At 44.1% G+C, this 19,439-nt stretch overlaps 1 protein-coding gene across 2 annotated transcripts in view; it reads right to left on the reverse strand.

The window, feature by feature from the left end:
- The window catches only part of scaper (S-phase cyclin A-associated protein in the ER), an 89,012-nt gene that overhangs the window by 1,006 nt on the left and 68,567 nt on the right, over positions 1-19,439 (reverse strand). For both annotated transcript variants that reach the window (XM_084059044.1, XM_084059045.1), the window contains exons 25-30: positions 18,475-18,692; positions 16,528-16,683; positions 10,979-11,225; positions 8,461-8,610; positions 1,145-1,336; positions 138-186 (exon numbers count right to left, since the gene is read on the reverse strand). In XM_084059044.1, the coding sequence (XP_083915170.1) occupies positions 138-186; positions 1,145-1,336; positions 8,461-8,610; positions 10,979-11,225; positions 16,528-16,683; positions 18,475-18,692 (1,012 nt within the window). The remainder of the gene's footprint in view (positions 1-137; positions 187-1,144; positions 1,337-8,460; positions 8,611-10,978; positions 11,226-16,527; positions 16,684-18,474; positions 18,693-19,439) is intronic.

Raw genomic sequence — 19,439 nt, forward strand, 5'->3', positions numbered from 1 at the left:
ATTAATGGGCTACATACAGTATTATGCTCAAGTTCAGCTGCAAACCTCCCAGAGGAGCTGCTCGGCATGATATAAAATAAACATTTCTGCGTTTTTATGATGCCTCATATTTCTTAAGCCATTACAAAATAACTTACCATATTGCTTCGTTTTACTGTGTGGTTCTTTCTCACATGAGGCACAGTCCTAGAGGAGTTTAAAAAAAGGCGATGTCAGTGCCTTTCACAGCAGAACACTTCACTAGTAGAGGTTTTATATGTGTTGTCTAATTTTCCATATTTAAAACCCAAGTAAAAAGCCTTATACAGCTAATAGCCACGGATAACAGTACTTTACGAGTTAACCACTAAAATATCTCATTGTGACTTACAAATTAAACGATTCTCAAAGAGTGGGACAAAGTCATCATTCTTGGTCAAATTTGTTTTACTCTACTGATTTCTCTAAGGTTAACTCAACAATAGGGGCATCGGGGCTGGAAACCATGCATCATTTGGTTGTTTGAAAGAAAAGACACCAACTTTGTCTGCCTTTGAATGAAAGTTAATCTGTGCCCAAACAGTGGTGTTTGAGGAATAGTTGAGGGGTGTGTTGTCAGAGGAGGATGAAACAGACAAGCTGTTTACTATAAGCTGAACCAGTGGCAGGTAAATCCACCATGGAGGAAGTGATCAATCTTTGTAAAGGTTAGGCTGCAATAGACCCAGCAGAGCTGATATCGGCTATCGACCTTATTCACACAGCCGTCATTTTGCTCTTACTTTATACTTGTTAGGTGGGAAATGCAGTGTGTATATGGTCAACTTGCAAAAGCCTGTAGTTTTGTGATGCGCTGCAGCGCTGAAGTATGGATGTGTGCATGATTTGAGTTGTTCAGTCATAGGTTTTGATTTAATAATGTATTTGATGATATACCTGATATACATTTTGGGATAAATTTTGGACAATTTAACTGGACACAACCAGTTAAATTTGCAGTTCCATAAGGTAAGATCTAACATAAGGCATGTCAATTAGACTTAAATAGGTTATGGTTAAGGTTACAGCGAGGAGATGTGAAATGCATGTACTGTAAGTCAATGCAATGCCCCCAAAAGTTCAAAAAACCCGATATGCATGTGTGTAAGCACGTTCCCGGGTTTACCTGAATGAACGTGGCTAGCAGTACACAGCTCATCTCCTGCTGCAGGATGACCTTGTTCTGGGGGTTGTTGTAGCAGGCCGAGATGAGGGAGGGAAAGAGCACTTTGATGAGGCGTGGGTGGCTGAAGTACTGGAAGGGCAGCTGACACAGTTTCTGCAGCACGCTGGGCTGGCGGCCAGACTGCACTATCACCTGGAACACACACAGAGCAGGGCCAGTCAGTCAGTCAGTCAGTCAGTCACACAGTCAACCAGCCAGCCGGCCAGTGGCACTGCTGCTCGTAAATCATTGCTGTGCGCTCCTCCCACATGTAAATCTGCCACTAAAACAACACACAAACAGCCATTAGGAGGAGAACTGGAGGGCAAAGCCTCCACCACACAATTACAGGCCATAAAACACAATGATGGGATGTTTTGTTCGTCCTTTGTATTGGTATCGGCGGTAATTGCTGGAGCTGTTGTGAAACAGCGGGGAAATGAGAAATACACATCCGAGTACCTTGATGACGTTATCAATAGATAAAGCTGAGTTTGGTCTCGACGTGCGTTATTAGTTCCACTGAGTCAATGAACTGGATACAGCGAGACAGCCTACCTCTGTCCTGAGGGAGTGCAGATCAGGTTGAGAGTGCATTCACAGTGCAAGACGGGTGCAAATGGGTTGGAGGCGGGGGTGGCAGGGCGTGGAGAAACCTACACGGTTGCACGGCCACCCCCACTTTAAGAAATGAGCAATACCATTAACGGAGCTCATGACATCCTGCTCTCGTCCATCACAGGCCGTCAATCAAACACCATCACATCCGGGCCACCGATATTAAAAAACCAAATCGCTCACAGCCTCGTTTGATTAAAGAGAAGGGGGGGTCCAAAGGAAGGGGTCTTGGCCTAATGCTCGGGGCATCTCCCCTGAGCCTGGGAAGACCATCAGAACCTTCTCTGGGAGCCTTGGGGGGTGGGGTCATCATAGTAAATCCTGGCTAGAAAAACACCCCACTGCTTTACAGGTACAGACACCGGGAGTGGAGCTCAACCCCAATGGAAACCAGAAGGGCGAGGTGAGGTCCCCTGGACACGGTGACATAAATTTGCAGGATTTACAAGATTCCGAAAATACACTTCATAATGCCCCTCCAATGCATTCTCCCTTTGATAATGCACTCTAGAGGTTTAAGGGCATGATAAACAGCGATAATTCACAGCTTTTATCAGTTCAAGGTGAAGCGTCTCAGAGTCGCAGTTCTACAGCAGCGTTCAAAGGGCCACTTAACCATGCCATTTCCTATTATTATTTGTTTAAAGAAACCACAATGTCCATGTTTAAGTACTGTATGTATGCAGAATATCTGGGGAAAACTATTCTTGAATGATTCCTTGACAATATGAGAAGCTGGTTTTCATTTTACTGGCAAGTGTTTAAGTACACCGTAACTAACACGTGTGTGTGCGTGTGTGTGTGTGTGTGTGTGTGTGTGTGTGTGTGTGTGTGTGTGTGTGTGTGTGTGTGTGTGTGTGTGTATGTGTGTATGTATGTATATATATATATATATATATATATATATATATATATATTGGGAGCAAACATAGTTTCAGAATGGCTCCCCTGTTAACACCGTATTGAGAGTACAAACCCAATCATCTGTCACCTCGTTAATTCAATCATCAGCCTTCATTCATACATAGGGTATGGGCATATACAAATGACATCAGGGATCTCCATATATGGTCTTAAAAGGGACACAGGTAGACAGACAGATATAGAGATCTCCATAAATGGATACAAAATGATGGGTACAACTGGTCCTCTGACAAAGCCCCCGACAATATGACTCAGACATATTGGTCGGATCAGCGGTGCGATGTAGGTGAGTATATATTATATACAGTATATATGGTTTTATTATCAAATATAAACCCCTATGTTAAATATGATCTATATATAAGAAAGAGCAAAATCTGTTATGCTGATCCACTAAATGTTTTTCACAATGGAATGTGTAACTGTACAAATTCAATCTCTGTAGGAACAAAAAAAACAAATAAGATAGACGGCTCTGGTTGTTTTCAAAGTAGAGCTGCTTAATTTCAGTGCACATGTTTTCAGCATTTTCATAATACTTTCACTATGTCCACAATCAATTTTATCTTTCCTGTTGCAACATGGCCCAAAGACAAACTGTCTGCGGCTGCTCATAAATTTGGGCCTTTGAATTCATGAGATAGCTAAAACCATGATTCAGCGCAAAGCTCAAAATAATGATTTGTTCTCGTGGGTCCTCCTGCTGCTGAATATTATAATCCAGAGCATTTATGTCGTAGGTATCATAATTTAACACCATGCTAAGTGTTGGGCGCTGAGGCTCTAAGGAGAGTCAACTCACAAATCAACTCGCAATCTCATAATCCTCGACCATGCAGAGTTCCATCTTCAGCTGCCTAAACAAATTGTCCGCCCTCAAGTGCCTGATGCAGAAAGACATAAAACAAAGGCTGATGGCAGTAAGGGAAACCAAGTCTACTGCCAACTTTCCAGGCTTCTCCCAGGTGAAGAGCAAAACCAGCGCACAAAAACGCCTTCTTCAAGAAAGAGGATTAGGTCGCAGTCTCGTTTCTCCCTGTTCAACTCAAGTATCTATTCAAGCGCTGACATCATAAAAGGAGCAACAAGCATCTGAACCATTGCATGGGGCCCGGCATAACACAGACCCCGTAAAAACTCAAGTGCCTGACTGCTCTGCTCTTTCTTAACTTCAGAGATCTGGCATTTTCAAACAGGGCTACGCTTTTATGGGCCTCCCATTACATAACAACCTCACTGTCCACAGTGACAACAAAGAGTGTGTAAAGTTAACGTTCTGAAACGCAAACAAATTCGCCGGGCAAACACCAATGGTGAAGTGGAAAGTTGAACCAGATTTAGGAATGGAGCCAAAGACAGAAAACAGGCCTTATTCAGGTGCACATAATAAAGCTCAAATGGAATAATTAGGCCATGCATTTGAAGGCAATGATATCTTGAAATGAGATGGCATTATATCTCTGATTAACTGCAAGGTGGTCTCATTAAGGTCTACCTAATCATCACTGGTATTGGAGATGAGGCTAATACAAGAGTGCAGTGATATTCTAGGAAGCAAAGCAGAATCTGTGTCCGTCTAGACAGCTCTGACGGTGTGTTGGCCTAAGACTGGGGCCACATGTCTGATTCTCTACAACATAAACCAGATCCATCACAGTGGAACTACCTTTATTGATCTGACAGACACAGAAAACATCACAGACCACAGACAGCAAAGAGCTACTCTTAACTACTAGCTTACCAGCTTTAACAATGGCTTATTGGGACGTGGGCTGAGTGCTCTGTAAATTGGTTCAGGACAATTACATGGTGGCGACGTAGACATTGACATAGAAACCCCAACTTGACTTTTAAGGCAATTGCCAGTTGTCTTAAAAACCCCATAAAAACCTGGTGTTTACACAATAAAGTCTAATAACTCTTTTATTTATCTCTCCGAGCTGACGCTGTCATGCCGTCCCAGATCCTGCTGCTGATAGTTCTGCTCTGAAACTCTCCCGACTGTGGTATTATGGACAAATGGAACCTCCTCACTGAAAGGTTTACGGGGATAAAAATGTCCTCAGCATCACTTAAGTCAGTTGGACCGGCGTTCACCCTTGAAGGAGGGTGTAAATCATCAACCGAGCTAACAATCAGACTCCTCTGCTGCCAATCAGCGGAGCATGTGTCTGTGTCTCTCCCCCTTGTGTTTACTCTGCTGGGTGATGCACAGTGTGCATTCCCCAGCGCTGGCTCCCAGTGGTCTGCACGAGCCACGCTTTACCCTGGAGGCAGCGAGGGCTTGGTTGTCTTGGCAGTAATGGACTGTTGAAGGGAGCGTTTCAACATCAGGTTAGCGGGGATTACAAGGCCCAGAGTCGGGCTCAGGCCTGCAGGGCAGAGGAAACGCCCTCGTGGAGAATGGGAAAGAGAGGAATGACCCCCACAGATAAAGCTGAGCCCTGGAGATGTGTGTGGGATGTTCATTCAAGGCGATGATTCATAGTTTTGGAAGATGTTTGCTTCAATGTTATCATGACGAAAGCAACCAATAGAAATATGGCAAAGCAAAGGGGGGAATTCAGCAGTCAATCTGAGAAGTCAATCTAGGGAAATGCAATTATCCCATTAAAAATCTTCCATACTCCATACCTGAAATAAGATCTACATGAATACCTCTGTGTGTTAGTGTGTGTGTGTGTGTGTGTGTGTGTGTGTGTGTGTGTGTGTGTGTGTGTGTGTGTGTGTGTGTGTGTGTGTGCGTGTTTGCGTGTGCAAATTTGTAAGAGCGGCTGACGATGCTTGCGTGTGTGTGGCCACTTTCCATGCATAGAAAAAGCAAAGTTTTCTTAAGGCCTCCATACTCCAGTCAATCTGCTGATTGCTGTCTAGAAAGTACGCCGGAGTCAGGTGGGTTAACGTGTCAACAGTTTACAATTACATTTTCCTCAGCTCAAAGACTGTGCACATCATCACCAAGGATGATTCATAAATGAATCCGTGTAAACTGGCGTAGATAGACAAGAGAGATTACCGGTACATATCACTGCAGGGGAAACAGGAAGTACAGTGACAGCGTCGGTTACAGAAGACGTTTCATTTGGCGTGCCGTCTCTACGGGCCCACCCAACAGACAATGAAACATATGGCTACATGGCTCCGTGGCTCCTGCGAGCAGAGCTACACTTGAGCAGCACACAAGGCTACATATGTCACTCTCCCAATGGCTTTTTGTATGACAAAGTGAATTATTCATGCCCCCGGAGCGGAGGGAATACATCACTACATATAGCGTCCCCCTCAAACTTCTGCTTTTTATGAGCGGCCTTACTTCCAAAGCACACGTATAAACAAAGGATGGTGTGCCGACAGTGAATCAGCAGAGTCTCCGTGACCGCATGGGCCTCGGGCTTGGCCCGCTTTTGTGTTCTGCCAATGCTTACATTAGCCTGAGAAAAGCTCAAGCTGCTCTAAATATTCCCCTCGGCTCCATCCATCTCAGCGCGGAACTACATGGACACATTCCAGGAGCTGGACCACTGGCAACGATCAGCTTTGTGTCTCTGTTGGTTCTTGGTTCTCTGTCATGCTCTATTACGCAATTAGATTTCTAATAAAAAATTACATTTTTATAACGTTTTATTTTTCGTTAATTGTATTTCTTAAAGAAGGACATATTTTTATATAGATACTTTTTTTTAATATATATATTTATATATATATATACACATACATACATACACCCACACACAAACATTAATTCACACACACACACACACACACACACACACACACACACACACACACACACACACACACACACACACACACACACACACACACACACACACACACACATATAAATATATACATATATATATACGTATATATATATATATATACATACACATACACACACACACACACACACACACACACACACACACACACACACACACACACACACACACACACACACACACACACACACACACACACACACACACACGCATTAATATCATTTCCCATAGGTTCCGTCTAAGATGGGAATTAAAGATTTCTGCATTAAGGCATTTCAAATTAGCAAATGGCACTCAGCCTGAATAAGGCCAAACATAGTTTCAGAATAGCTCCCCTGTTAACTCCGTATTGAGAGTACAAAACCCAATCATCTGTCACCTCCTTAATTCAATCATCAGCCTTCATTCAATTATCCAATAAAATATGCAAATCAGATCTAAAATGGCCAACAAATGCTAATTCTGAACATCAGAGTAATTAAATTGGATAGGAGCAGTGAGGAGAGCTCAATGGCCATAAAGTGGAGGCAGATCCTTTAATTAGAACTAAAATATGTGGCAAATTAGAATCGGTAATCAGCCAATAAATTGTTGCGATGGGGGCTGACTGCAGCTGTGAGGGTATAAGTGACGTGGCAGTGGTTTTGAGACTGAAGCTCTGGCTGCTGTCTCTGACGGCCAGGCTCGACTTAGCTAAAGCCCAGCCAACTGCAGCACTGCTAATCAGGGGCCCTGTAGACAGACCATGCATGACAGCCAATTACACAGCAGCCAAGTCTGCCTCATCGCATCCTGCTCACTTCCACCAAGTCCCCTACCGTAGTCAGAACACTGGGGCATGCACACACCCCAGAGTCCATAGAGCTACCCGCTTCACCGGGAGGGAACAATGGGTGGTACAACTCCTGAGGGACAATAGACGACACGCAGACCAAATGTAGCGAGGTGCAAGGCATGAATCATTGATCAGGGGCCTTTTGATACCATTATGGCCAACATAAAAACTACACCCACTTTCTGACAAATAATACATGAGCAACAAGTGTATGAAGATATTAAAAACACAAATTTTGCAAGCGTAGAGTTCAAATGATCTTGATTAACAAGATGACCGTTGAGATTGAACTGAAAAGAGAAATAGTAAAATAAAATATAATAATCAAAACATTTATTTTGCATTTCTCTTATTCTCTCTGGCTCTTGTGAAATGTTTGACAAAAAGCAACCATTGCCAGCCTCCTAGCATATGCATATTGTGTATTATATAAGGCTGCAGTACAGCCCCAACGAAATATGTTTCAGTTTTAAAACGCATAACTTGGCACATTTATGCCTAACGTCTGTCCACACAACCCGTTTTTCAAACCCCTAAAACCGAGACTTTTGAAAATGCTGCTGACCCCGTTTTAGTTTGAAAACTATTTAGTCTGGACAGGAATAAAAACGGAAACCAATGAAAACGATGACACCTGTTTTGAGTTATTGCTTTCATAAAACAGTTACTAAATATTAATCTTTAATAATTAATTATAATAATTTCTAAAAAAGAATACCCCAACGGCCTGCGGATATTTTGTCAGTCTCATTGTCCAGCTCAGACTGTCGGCCTTTGTTGTTTCTGACACTGGAAATAAAAATGAATAAATCATGAAACCTTTGATGCTGTTTAAAGATTAACACCTTTTTCCTAACACCAATCAGATTGGTGGTCGCTTCACTTTCGAAATTCACTTTCAATTTCGTTGTGGGCTATACCTTGAATGGTCATGTGATATGCGTATCATGCATGTTCGTATGGACGAAGATGATTTCTGGAACAATGCTAAAACACTTAATGTGGAAGGAGATCGTTTTAAAATGAAACTGTATTAGTGTGGATGTGGTTTAAGGGCTTCCAGCTCTGTTGAGAAGCACCAGAGGGATGGGGGGAGGGTCAGACTGTTATTTTCTTACCTGATTGTCAGGGTGATTGACTGTGAAGTATCCCACACAGATGATAACTTCATGGAGCAGCTCTTCAGAGGACTGCTGGGTACAGTACCACAGCAGAGAGCTGACAATGTGGCGGAAGGCTAGAGACAGGCCTTCAGCTCCTAGGACAGACTGAAACACAACACACAGTTACAGCATGGACACCTCAGCTCAGTACTTCAGTCATGCATAAACTTTCATCACAGAAATTAAGCGTAACATATTTTTAATAATTATGAACTAATATTTGCAATTTAAGATAGTGTAATAATAAAACAAGATGTAATGCTAGTTTGTCTGCAATTTAAACACAAGGACAGTAATTTTGATTTCCTGCTGGCAGTAACTCATTGGGTGTTAACAGTGACTCTCCACATGCCAGCACTGGGGTAAAGGGGTCCATAGAAAGCCCTAATCCCCCTTGGAGATGAGATGCTATCAGTAGTTCACAGGCAGTATTTATTAAACATGTCACTGTGATAGAGCACCAAAAGGTCATCACAAAACCCACTGGAAGTTGTGGGTGTGTGAGTGCTGGAAGTAAACACTTCCATAAACACAATACCTGAGAGACTCAATGCTATTTTCAGTACTCATAACCCCTTGGAGGCTGGCAACGCATCCATCAAACACACTGTATGTACCGTGTAACCACAACTGTCAAGCTAGCAAACTTCACAGCTCTCAAACAATGGCAATGACAGCATAGCACCGTGGTAAACAGAAATATGTACTTAAATGCATTTTTTAGATTTTTCAGATAGTGATGTGCCTTTGAAAAGTGATAACAAATGAATCCATGGCCACAGAGAATACTCAAATCTGATTGGTCAGAGATGGTTAGTGTACAATATTTTAAGATAATCTGTGATGAGGCTGTGGTCTCATCACCGCTCTAAATTAATAACAAATAATAAAAATGTCACTGTATTATTTAGCAAACATTAGCATCGATTTTTATCTATCCTTAAAAACAACATAGATTTCAATATAACTTTCAAAATATTAGGGGAACATATAACGTGTTGATATTGTGCTAAAAGTCGTAACTCAGCTGGTACTCATTTCTAGGTTGCTACTATGGCATCTTTAATTTAATTTAAGGTATTGCCCCAAAGTATGAATAACTACTTTTATTTGAATTGTTGGTAAGTGGCCATGGTATAATCTGGATATTTAACTTCAAAGTCGTATATGGTTATCTAAAATTAATACACTCTGCAGAGGCAGCCTCCACATCGTGCATTCTTTTTTGATAATTGCATGGCTTGTTGTTGATTATTAATTACTTTACCAATACTTAACACAATCTGTTTTAACCACTTAAGCCCTATTTTAGACTTTGACTCTTTTAAAATAGGTGATATACAAGCTCAAAATGCACTGAATTGAGATGTGCTAATATCCCTTTATTATGTTTGAAAAATGTGAAAAATAGCATTTTGAAAATGTTCACATATAATGACATGCTCATAATAGGGATGCGAGGGATAATGTGGTTAGATTCCATTAGCAAATCTCCCCTCCGAGTTGTGATCATCGCATCGCCCACTGCAATACCTATTAGCTAGTACAGTGGGTTAATGTGAACCACAAGGTGATAACAACTCCCCGCCACAAAGACACATTATTTAAAATGTACATAAAACTGTGGCACTGAAATGCTTTGACCTCCAGCTGTTTTGAATAGCCCGAGTAAGGCAGGTCAGAAAGAGGAAGCTGCTTCACAGTAATTACCACAAGACATTAAAATAATTAATAACGTTCTCACTTCCCCTGCTTGCGCCTTTCTGTTTATGCGGTGACTTAGCACAGTGAAGCTGTCGCCCTCTCTTCATCAGGGCGGGTAATGTACGGCCTGGGATACAGTGCTAATCACTCCAGGTCCATCCAAACTGCTGACCCGCCGGGCTCCATTTAACCCTGGCAGCTGACCCGGGTCAGAGGATACCCATGTTTATGTCCACAGGTCAGCTCAATCCCAAGGAGAACAGCTCTTCTCCTAATGGCTGCTCACAGACACGCCAGCATCCAGCTGATCATTTACACATGGGTTCCTTGCAACCCTTAAAATATTTGTTGGCATCCTGATGGCAGTGCACTGTGGTTGGTGTACAAACGGTGGCAGAAGGTTTTGACTGCACTTTCAACAGTGGATGTTATCCTATGAAATGCAACTGGCACAACACGCCTCCAATATACTGTACATCTGTGTTGTAAACATCTTAGTAGTTTGGAAATGAGTATAACCCGAACATCGTTTTATAGCAGCATAGTCTGATTTTACCTCTATGACACACACACACACACACACACACACACACACACACACACACACACACACACACACACACACACACACACACACACACACACACACACACACACACACACACACACACACACACACACACACACACACACAAGCTCTAAGGAGTTTGCCATTTGTATGTGTAAGAGAAGAAGGAATGTGCATATGCTAGGAGTGTGCGTTAGGTACCTGGAAGGCAGAAAGGTCAAGGAGGGCAAAGCTGTTGAGGAAGCGGACTCCTTGCAGGGCCACCTGGATGACCGCTGGGGAGTAGGGCTCCTGGGGACTCTGTGGGCCTTGGGCAGCAGACTCTGGTAGGGAACTGTGCAACAGGATACAGTAGAGTGTGTGTACCACTCCCACCAGGTCTGTGGACTGAAGCAGGGCCGTCAACCCAGTTGGATCCTGGCGCTTGTTGTCAAATATACTGGAAGAGCTGGAAAAAGACAGAATCAGAAGTTACAAACCCGATAAAAAAAAGGCAAAGGCGCCATGTGGATTTGATTTGATTAATCATTATCATGCAGAGGCTTACGATGAAATGTCATTCAGATGATGAAAGAAATTACTGGGTTCTTATCTCACCCTTAAGTACATCTTCAGCTCCCTGCACCCCCCGCAATTAATCAGGCTATGGTTCGACATGCCACATAGCTTTTGGGTCATCCGCATTTGTTGCGAATCGAAGAGCCATGGTGACATGCAGCGAAAAAAGTCACTGAACCTGAGAAGGTGTTGGCTGCTCTCCTCACCGCAGTGGCCCAAGACTGAGGGAGCAAATAGCAGTCTAGACCTCTGTGGGTTCTAGATTTACTCACCAGACAAGGGCTTAGACCAGACTTTCCCTTCTGATAGAGATAGTGTCCCGTTAGCGCCACATACCTACTGGATTAAGTGACTTAACTAGTTACATTCACAGAGTCAAAGAAATCTGCGCTCTCCCAATTCTACTCTGGGTACAATAATAAGAGCTCCTGGCAATAATATTGTATTGGACTGCTTGGCACAGTGCTGCGGTACTACAGCACATTTAATTTAGGCTCAACTTATAGGATTGAAGGCTGTGTGTTTGTTTGTGTTGGACAGGATGCCACCCTATTGGTTAAAGGGATTGGTAACTTCATCCTGTCAGAGCACATCACACGCCACAACTGAGCCAGGGGATAATGATGATTGGGAGGAGCAGGTTCTAACATACTTTGCTTCTGCTGTGCAGCTCGGGATTTAAGTCGACTAGCATGCAGCTCACATTAGAGAAATGGACTAGATGATGTGGAACAAAAGGATCCACTTATCCTGAGTGGAACTGAACTTGATTAACTCTTAAACATTTTCATGCCGTGGACGCTTAAAAATATATTTTATGTTACCCCACGTAGTCTGACATGACACTGAAAGGCCTTTGAGAAAAGGTCAATTAGAGCAATTCACATTTCAGTTTGTCTTACGGTAAACAAACTGAAATAACAGAGATAATATCTAGGAGACCTTTTTATAACACCGCGCTTACTGTAAGTCAATCTGGATAGAGTGTCACCTAAATGCTTAAAATGCTAATGCATATGTAGATAGGACTTGAGGAGAGGTAATCATTATAAGTACATCAAGTGTTTTCCAGAAACCCTGCCGAAAACCCGCAAGTCAGCGTTGACAGGTAATTTAAGACTACTGCCGCAGCGCAAGCTATGATTTGCAGCCATACAGAATGGAGGTTGTGTGACCTCTGGATGGAACCCGCTGTGCATGCTGATACTTGACATTGGCCAACAGGCCCCCGCTGCTCGGCGGGAACACGGCCTCCTAATGCCAGCATAATCCCTTGACACAGCAACTGGCATGGCTAAAATATTCCACAACCCTGCTGAGCATTCTCGCATTATGACAGACAAGAGAGGATCCCTGTAGAACGGAGCCACTGGGTGGATTATCTGCGTGCTGATAATTACACAAACCAGCTCAGTGTGCTCATTAAACCTGCAAGGTCCGACACCGTGTTTTTCTCACAGATATTCAGTGACATACACACTGGCCTCCGATCTCCTGCTCCGACTCACTGGTGTGAAGCAGCTGGTCATTGTTACAGCACCCAGCAGCTGGCAGCGTACAGTGGCAGGCCTGGTGACACGGAGCGAGTACAGCAAACAAAACATAGTCACAGCAACGTGGACTGATGCGTCACCAACACCTAAGCCAAGTGACTTAACTAGACCTGTTGTGATTTTGGGCATCGAAACTTCACAGGCAACTGGCTATACAAACATAATCTCACTTATACTGAATCAAAAAGGAAAACCCTTCAAGGTACATTAAATTAAATGGATGCTGCTTGTTCTAAGTATCATGTCGGCATTGTGTCGTGAGTCGTGACAACAGTGGGCTACCGCTGCTACTATCAGCATTTCCTCACTTTTTAAGCAGGCGGACCTGACGTCCCTCGGTGTGATTGTGTGCTTAGCCTCTGTCAACGGCGCCACTGAACCCCTCTGAGTGGAGGTCACCGTAGCATACATGGGTGGCCTCCCCCTCCCCGTCCCACCCCCACCCCTCTCTGTGCTGCAGGCTAAGGTTTATGGTGAGTGACAGAGCGCTGGGGTCAAGTAGATGCCTATCTCTATCTGCACAAACGGCGGCCTGGCTGGCTAACTGACTGCAGGGACGATTCTGCTGGGTTCTTCTAGTAAGATCTCCACCCGTCTAGCACTGACAGTCAATAACGGTGTAACCACCGGCTGCTCCATCACTCGCTGTGGAAAATTGTAGGCGCCGTCAGCTCGCAATTCATTGAACAGTATTCAGCAGAGTGGGCCACTGAAGCGCACAAGAGGGGAAAAAAAGTTTGTGTTTTAAATTTCCCTTGGACATTGGCAGAGTAGGAGAATGCGCATGATTGCCCGAAGCCAGCAGTGATGAATCTTTTCTGAAGCAATAAAATATTTATGTCCGGGACACCATGAGCTCACACTGTAAGTTTGCGCAACTGTCAGACACGCCCCCCGCGTGCGAGCATATGCGCGCACACACACACACACACACACACACACACACACACACACACACACACACACACACGGGCTGGTAACTTTACTCAGAAATGATATTCGAATATTGGTCTTAAAAAATGGCAGATATTCGAATATATTCAAATATTATTATTATTATTATTATTATTATTATTATTATTATTATTATTATTATTATAAAAATAAATATTATTTATGGGTTATGTTTATTTGACAGGGACAATACAAAAAACAATGTATCAAGTGCTCGGATCCAACAAAACATATTTTGTTTGTTTTTATAACTTGATACATAGTTTTTTGTATTGTCCCCGTCAAATAAACATAAAAAAACAAATAATTAAAGAAGATATATACATTATTATTTTTAATTAGAATATTAATTTTCATATTCGAATATACATATTTTCCCCATAATCAAGGAATATTCAAAATTCAAATATTAATTTACCAGCCCTAACACACACACACACACACACACACACACACACACACACACACACCAACGTGAAAAAAAACACTATTGGCCACCAATAAAAATCTCCATGTATTTTTAGCGGTGCCAACCGCTCTATACGTGGCTTTAACTCGGTGTCTGTGTGTGTGTCTGTCTGTGTGTCTGTGTGTCTGTGTGTATGAGCCCGGGATGAGCACGGCAAAGAAGCAACACATACAAACACACGCACACGCACACACACACACACACACACGGACTTGGAGATTGCCTATGCCATCTCTCCTCTCATTTGCCACACGTGCCACCGGTTATCAAAGAGGGGTCCAGGGACCCCCAGGGACGTCCGCCCGTATGAGCACGGGATGAGCACGGGATTTTAAACAGCTATAACTCCAGTTTGCAGCATGCCACCAAGTCCAAATTTGGTATGTGGACTTAGACCACCAATACGGGCCGAGCATGAATTGCTCAAGCCCCGCCCCCTCTGTCTTCCCATTGGCTGGCCTTTAAACAGCCATAACTCAAGTTCGCAGCATGCTACGGAGTACAAATTTTGGACATGGACTAAAACCACCAATAGGGACAAACTGTAATTACTTAAGCCCCGCCCCCTCTGTCTGCCCATTGGCTGGGCTTTAAACAGCCATTATTCCAGTTTGCAGCATGCTACCAAGTACAAATTTGGTAAGTGGACTCAGACCACCAATAGGGACGAACTGAAATGAGTTAAGCCCCGCCCCAAAGGCACCGCTTCCTTCACACAGGGTGTGATTTTTTTTTATGTGTTATTCTCTTTGCATTACTCTTGGAACTATGCAATGCATTGCGTGTGCTTTCAGTTGATTATACAGTATTGTATAATGAAAATGGACAGGATGACCTCACAGTGCATAGGGATGAGGGGACATTTGTTTGCGCACACAGGTGAACACAGCGTTCAGGCTCATCTAATTGCAAAATATTATGATTCTTAGCTGCTAGAACAGGGGTGCCCAAAACCAGTGGACACAGTGTAAAAAATATTAATTAAAATGATAAAAACCCTGAATTAAGGGGACTTGATTGATTGACATAAGAAAATGGCCTGTCAGCTCCCTTCACAGCTTCTATAGTAGGCAAACCAACGATGCAATGCTTTGTTTTCAAATGTGTTGCGTACAAACGTCAGTAGCATTACAAAGTTATATAAAAATGTTTGAGGCAAAGAACCTGAAAACCTACCACTTCCATAAAGAATGGGAGGAAGACCCCCCCCCCCCCCCCCCACTATTTCCCATTCCAAGTGCGTTTGGCTTATATGTAACGCCAGCGCCACTATTCCAAAGCCCCCTCAGGTACATTTCAGCAATGGGATAATTATTTTTTGGGGTTGGTAGATCTTGTTGAGTTGGTCATGTTAAAAGTTAGCCCGACACTCAGCCTGAATTTTCTTTTCGTTTCACTCCATTATTCAGTCTGAAAGCCCTCTCAGTGCAGCAGTTTTCTGAGGTGGGGGCGTGGCCAAAGTGGGACTCTTTGGCGATTGGTTCATACCAGATTATCCCGGTCCCGATTGGGTCGGGCCGCCTGTTAGATTTTCAACCGAGAAAACCCTGCCTTCTAGAGCGTCACCAAACCCTGAATGCGAGGCTAGCGATTCAGGGGCTGGAGCCAGGCTAGTTAAAAGTAGTTCTTAAGTCAAAAAGGTGTGGGCACTCCTGTGCTAGAATTACATTTCTGGATTATTCTCAGACAGAGGATGTGGGTGGTTGCAAAAGGATTGATTTCTAACTGTATTTCTCCTTTTTGAACCGCGGCTTAACGCTTCCGTCTTCGTCAAAAAATAAAAACTAAAAAAACATTACCTAGAGGCTCACAAAGCACATGGTTTTGACATTTTTACGGCAGGGCTTTGCAGGAGGCCAGCCGTCTGCAAGAGGGTTGGTCTGTGTCTGTGTGTGTTTCTCTAATCTTTAATCTCGCAAACCGCTGTGGGTCAGATCAGCACCAGATTTCTTGTGCACATTGTCAGTAGGCTAACTAAGTATCTCCACTATACTATACTACTACTATACAACTTAATTAAAGTTCATTAAACTTAAAGTAAAGGCTGAAAGGAGTCCACAGAGATCCACATTGGAGCCACGCCGTTCCCATGTCGATCCAGAGATCCACATGATTAGATGCCAAAAGAATTCATGATGACTCTCTCTGTATGTATGTATGTGTGAGTGTGTGCATATAATACTATACTATATATAGATGGGTCACTGAGTGCTCACCGTCCAGTCACAGCAAAGCACAGCTTGCACATGCTGTGCAGCAGAGCCGAGGCCTGCTGGAGGAAGGCAGTCATCTTGGGACACTCGTCTACGGGACCTTGGACCGACAGGAAGCACCCATACAGCTTGTCAATCAAGCCCATATTGACCACATAGCTGCAAGAAACATAAAGAGGGGTGGGGGGTGCACAGTGAATATAAAATATACTGCTTATTCCTTCACAACATGAAACTATTAAATGGAAAATCTACAATAACAGTTATCTTCCCTGTATAAAAAAATAAAGAAATCATTTCATAGGCGCTAACAAAGGCCTGTACTGTGCATGCCTCCACAGTGTGGCAATTGAAACCAGATATCTCACCGTCAGCCCTCCAACCCCCTGCTATTACTGTGATATCTCCAATTTGTCTTCGCCAATGACAGGTCTCATGATCAGGTTCCCTGTACAATTCCAGCCACAAATCACTGCTAATAGTGTCATTAGAGGGCTGTTGAGCCTCCCCTTGTGCCAGCCCTAGCTCCAGGCCACCTGACAGACAGCTGACCCGGGGCCGTCTTCTCACAGCTCAGATCTCAGATAAACCCACCTTTACAGGCGGAACCACGGAGAACCACAAGATGCGTATCAAGACATTGGAGTACAGGTACGTGAGACTTGGTGGCCGAGGAGTAGGAGGCTGCTGTTGTGAAGCAACGCCTCTTCGCTCCCTCGACTCTTCCCCTTACTTCTTTTTTTCCCCCTCCTGCATACCTTTTCTTTGTTTGTACCGCCCCGCTCAGAGTGAGGTCTTCTCCAGGCAGGTAATTACTCCCATTTTCAACCTCCACAATGGGTCATCTGACACTTGAACCGCAGCCCCTTGTTTTGACTTCATCCTCTTCCACAGCTTTAACATGGGTTGAAAGGAGCTTTCCTCTCACACTGGCTGCTGTACACAAAGACGTATTCCCCACACACTCGCATGAAAAGCTGCCGGGTGTTCCGTCTTGTCCCAGTGTGTCTCGTCATACACACTGCATACACGCTGTGGAGCATGCATGTGAATGGTAAGTTGGGGGGGGATCTACGAGCACTAAAAAGTGAGCTAAGGCAACAAATAACATGAGAAGGAAATGATGATCCCCTCTCTGTGTGATCTAAAGTTCAACATAATGGCAGCAGGTTTGCAAAAAAGTTACAAATGTTTTGATCTTTTTTTTCCGTTCCCCGCACACTAACCTATACATTACACCAGGCAGTCGAGGTAAATCTTCCGTTCCTGCTTGGGATTACCAGTCTGACGACACCATTTTTCTCAGGCCCTCCCCTGTCTCCAGGGTTACGACTGGGTCAGTGGATGAGAGTGGCGGGGCCCTGTGCAGCTGCTCCGACCTGATGAATCATGACTGGTGGGGAAGGGCCGGTGGGAAGCCAGGGCTCTTCCTCAAGGCTTCGGCGTCCGGGGGGCCTGCCTTTCCTCACGGCCAAACGAAGCCCTGACTCCTCCAAGCCGGACCCCAAACAGCCGGCTCAGAAAGGCCAGGTCCGGAGGGGAGGACTTTTGTTTACGCTGCCTCGTGGCGCGAGCCCCCTCCCCCCCCCCCACACCGCCGCTGGAACAGATTTCTGTTTTTTAACGCTGCGCCGAAGAACATGTGAAGAAAAGCACACGCTGGAACGTCGCCAGAACACCACCCCCCTTGCTCTCACACCGCACTCTCATTCTGAGCAGAATCTAGCTGGACCGGTTCCAAAGAGAACTGACATTTTGTCAGCCCATTCTTTACACAAGGCATGCCGCAGAGGAAGGCAAGAGGTTGACCAACTCTCAACCCTGAGAAGAGGAGTGAAGGAGGGCGTGTGATGAAGGAGGTAAAAAGGTTGTGAAAGGAGAGAAAGAGGTGCTGTGAGGGAGGACGATGGCAGATTCATAGCAGGAGGGAGTGTCGGGGAGGGGGATTACCTGATTAAGTCATGTGTGCGGGTGTTGAAGGACTCTGTGGCGGCACTCTTCGCCTTGGTGTCTGAGAAGCCATCTCCTCGACTTTCCTCGGGGACAAGGGGCGACAGGAGCCCCAGGACGGCAGCGCTGGTCTGCAGCAAGCCAGTGGTCAGGCCCTCAAACACTTGCTTGTTCACGCAGCGCCCAAAGATGGACTTGTCTTCATCTGGCACGTACAGCTGATGAGAAACGCAAACTCCTCAGTGCATAATAAAGAGATTTTTCCAAAACAATAGTTTTAAAAACAAGACCATATACGGTGTACCCATAAACTGTTACGCCTTTGTGGCAATAATAAATGACAGTACAGATATGAGAGTATACAGATACCCTTGGTCACAGTATCCACTGAGAGAAAAGAGACTGGTACAACACAAGATTATTTAAACCCCCTTTAATGTCATCCAATTAACCCAGCGGCCAAAATATGGCATGCATTTACGTAGGGGGATAAATAACCCCAGGTCTCAAAGTTTATTATTCATCAGCCTAACCCACACATTAATGCTCAACAATCAGTGTGATGCTGCAAGAGGTGAAGTAGCAGTCTGCTGGCATAGGAGAGCTCTCAGAGGTACTGTACTCATTGAATAAGATACTTTTAGAGCCCGACCAATGTTGGCCCTGATTTTGGAGAGTCCTAGCCCACCAATTACCAATGTTTTGACTGATATTTGAAAAAGATCTACAAGCTCATAGCGCAGCACTCAGTGCCACGCTATGAGCTTGTATATCTGCTATTTTTGAATAGCCAAATAAAAAGTGGAAAGTCAAGATCGGCTATTTTTTCTCCTATAATGACATGCCCAACAAAGGGAGGCCAGGTCGAAAGTGGTAAAAAATCCGGACACATTGGCCCTCATAATTGCCGATACCGATGTCGTCAAAGAATGGCCGATATATAGGTCTGGCACGAAGATACTGTA

The sequence above is a fragment of the Gymnoscopelus microlampas genome (genome assembly GCF_963454915.1).
Source record: "Gymnoscopelus microlampas genome assembly, chromosome: 6".
NCBI lineage: Eukaryota > Metazoa > Chordata > Actinopteri > Myctophiformes > Myctophidae > Gymnoscopelus > Gymnoscopelus microlampas.